A 3,860-nucleotide genomic window follows, 5' to 3' on the forward strand; every position below is an offset into this window, starting at 1 on the left:
AACGAAAAAATAATCCTTTCAATATTATTTATTTAGCTGGAAATTTGGAAAAGTTACATTAAGTATAAGCATAGCAGTATTAATATCACCTAACTAATGAAGTTCCTAGAAAGAAAGTGTATTTCTGTGTTAGTAATGAGAGAATTGAACAGGAAGGTTGATGAGCTATCATTTAAACATAGTACAATAAATATTTGTCATGCTTATTTTGACTAATCTCCCATATTCTTATAGAAGAGAATTAAATACAAAGTGATGAAAATTGAATCATTGATGAAAAGAGAATCAATGCTGATGTTAAATACAAAGATTCTCACTATTTTGTATTGAACATGTATGACCTCAGATACTCAATAAATACTTGTTGATGTTCTTTTAATCTCTACTTATTTTCACAGGTGGGGAAGTCCCATACACGACTCTGGCTACTCGAATGATGATGGGGGCTTGGTGGCTATTTGCTTTGATTGTCATCTCATCTTACACAGCGAACCTTGCCGCTTTCCTCACTATTACCCGCATCGAAAGCTCCATCCAGTAAGTAGACAAAGATTCCAGTGGCCATAAAGTATGAATAATAACAAGAGCGGCTAACGGTATCTTAGAATAAGTATACATATCTAATAATAAATTTACAATTTCCCTTTGAGAAAAGACTTAACTTTATGATCCTGCAAAGTATCACGGGGTAGTCCAACTTCCAAAACTATAGTGCTGGTAGAGAATTTTTTATAAAATAAATTTTTTTCTACCACTTGAATGTTGCTTCCCACATTTTCCTGAAAGGATGACACATCTGTAGAACTTTGACCTCCACAAAGAGTGGCTATGTCTGAGTAACACTGTGAAAAAGAATAATAAAAAATACTCTTTGCCTGAAATCTGCCCCATTATTCCCTGCCAGAATAAACGGTTTAATAGGAAGATGTTTGAGAAATTAAAGGATGATGAGCAGAAGAAAGAGTAGCAATCAATCAATAAATCCTGGTATATCCCTTTGTTACGTTGTATGTTGTGGTTACATCTGTATAGCAGCTGCAGTAACAGTGGTGTGAAATGGTCACTATGGTGCATTTACTTAAATCTTAAAAATTACCCAAATCAGTGCCTCCATTCACACACGCCATTTCCATGAATCCTTACAGCTTAAAAGTCTTTTGTCTACCAGACGATTTTTCTTCTGCAGTTTCATGCTATAAGATCAGCACTAAATACACTTATCACCTTATTAAAACATAATGTTCTACATGTTACTTTAAGAAAAATTTTCCTGAAAGTGTTTTACTCATCTGAAAAGAAGGTAGTTTAATTTAATTTTTCCTGAAGTTAAACATTCATTTCTCAAAAATCTACCAATTCTAAAGTAGAATAAACAGATACATTGGGGAATTCCTTAGGAATATAACTTGTTCTTCGAAGAAAACATAAGACCACTTTTTGCCTTTTAAAAAACAGGTAAATTAAGTTGACTGGTAGCCACAAAAGTACTATAGATTTATTTTTAAAAAGTGAAGAATTGTGTATTTGTAAGGAAGTAGTGTATTTTTCCTTTCAATTTGTTTGGTATATAAGTTGAAACCCTCAAATTCAACTAGTAATGCTAACAGGCAATCAATTATTTTATCCCTTTATAAAAATGATGTTTTTAATTTCTCTTATCAAACAATGCTCCTCAACTTGTTTTGCAATTATTCCTTTGCCACAGAACCTTCATGATCTCCCAACTTATTCCCCTTGTATGTACAGCACAAATTGTAAATTGTAGAGACTGAAACTTATGCCATTTATGGGAAGTTTAAACTGGTAACTCCATCAGCATTATGGTACTTTAAACAATAATGAAAATGATCACAACATCTCAGTCAAAAGATCAAGGAAATTACTAAAATTATGAAAATAATAACAAGCATTTATTGATCCCTTACAAGATGTCAGGTTTTGTGGTAAATACATCATCTTATTTCATACTTACACCCATCTTATAAAATACATACTATCAATAACTCATTGTATAAATGATGAAACTGCAGTAGAGAGGATAAGTAACTTGCCCGAAGTCTGCAGCTAATTAGTGATTGAGCAAAGACAAGACCTTAAATTTGTCTGATTCCTGAAACTATATTCTAACTGCACAACATTAGTTCCAATCCCACACATTTAAACTTTAGAGTGCCCTTTGTTTTTAGATTACATTAGAAAGAATTTCTGATAGCCTTACCCATTGCTAAGTATAGGGATGAAAAGAATGACATTTTCCAAATCCTCACTTGGTCTGAGGAAAGAGAGTGTCAAAAATTAGGGGGCTTTTGTGTTGAGACAGTTCTATAGGCATATATCCCAACATGAACTACTAATTATATCTGTAATAGGTATCAGGATTCAAGGCAAGACTTTTTGGAAGATCCAATCAATAGAAACTTATAAATCATGTTAAGAAAAATAGATTAATTGATAAATATTGACTATATGAGGACCGGCAATTAAGTTTTGAACTCATCCTGGAAATAGTGCTACATGCCTCATTGCTGAATAGCGCTAAGGTCATCTTTGAAGTACTTCCCTTGGGAAGCTAAGCACAGATGGCAGCACCTGGTCCACCCTTCAGTGCAATAGTGGAACTCTTTTTTCTGGAATGGCCATCAAAGCATCGTATTACTCTTGATGTCCTGAATGTCATCAAATTGTCTTCTTTTCAATATTTCCTTTATCTTTGGGTAAAGCAGAAAGTCACTGGGGGGCCACATCTGGTGAGTAGGGAGAGTGTCCCAATACAGTTATTTGTTTACTAGCTAAAATCTCCCTCACAGACAGTGCTTTGGGAGCTGGTGCACTGTTGTGATGCAAGAGCCATGAGTTGTTGTTGTTGAAAAATTTAGATCATTTTCATTTTTTCCACACTGCCTTTTCTCTACTTCCAAATAGTAAACTTGGTTAACTGATTGTCCAGTTGGTATCAATCCATAATTAATAATCCCTCTGGCATCAAAAAAGTTAGCAATATCGTTTTGACTATTAATTTGGACTGATGGAACTTTTTTTGGCTGTGGAGAATTGACTAACTTCCATTGTGGACTTTGATGCTTCGTTTCAGGGTCGTATTGGTCAAATCACTCATGAATCATCACCAGTGGTAACATGGTCCAAAACATTGTCTTGCCTTTCCAAAAGGTCTTGGCAAACTGTGACACTCCTTTGCTTTTGTTAATTGGTGAGCTTCTTTGGGACCTTTTTTGCCCACAGCTTTCTCATGCCAAGATTTGCAGTTAAGATTTTCCTGTTTCTCTATTAATATTTACTCATCTCACAGTCAGCCAATGATTTTGATATACAAATTGACAAATTTTTTCAATGTTTTCATTAGTTCTGCTTAGTCCTGGCTGCTCTGACCTCTCCATATCAGTGATACTTTCCCCTCAGAAAAATATTTAACCCATTTATACACTACCGTTTTCTTCATGGCATTATCCCCATGAACTTGGACTCCAGATTTCACTTCTTGACAAGTTTAACAAGAAATTTAATGTTTGTTTGTTGCTCTAATTTAAGCTCTGACCTTCTCACAACAGCACACGAAAACATACAACAATAATTAATGATACTCCTCAAGACATTGCCACACGTTGACACAAACACAACCATGAGATGCTTATATACCAAGGTTTTGAAACCTTACCAAGCTATTTGTATAGTTCTGCCGATGTAAGCACATGGTGGCAGGTTCATGAACTCAATTGTCACCCCTGGTATTCAATGTGGACAATATGATTATTTGATATACGTAAACGTTATGTAATAATTACCATAATAAAATAAATTAACACATCTATCATTGCCCAGAGTATGCATTAAATTCACAAAAT

General features: G+C 34.4%; 1 protein-coding gene across 1 annotated transcript in view; it reads left to right on the forward strand.

The window, feature by feature from the left end:
- Nucleotides 1-3,860, forward strand: part of GRID2 (glutamate ionotropic receptor delta type subunit 2) — a gene marked incomplete at its 3' end in the record, with an annotated part of 1,213,016 nt that overhangs the window by 1,076,384 nt on the left and 132,772 nt on the right. The window contains exon 12 of the mRNA XM_012807815.1: nt 399-537. Within this exon, the coding sequence (XP_012663269.1) occupies nt 399-537 (139 nt within the window). The remainder of the gene's footprint in view (nt 1-398; nt 538-3,860) is intronic.

The sequence above is a fragment of the Otolemur garnettii genome, unplaced genomic scaffold, assembly GCF_000181295.1.
Source record: "Otolemur garnettii isolate 467f Iridium unplaced genomic scaffold, OtoGar3 scaffold00076, whole genome shotgun sequence".
Lineage (NCBI taxonomy): Eukaryota > Metazoa > Chordata > Mammalia > Primates > Galagidae > Otolemur > Otolemur garnettii.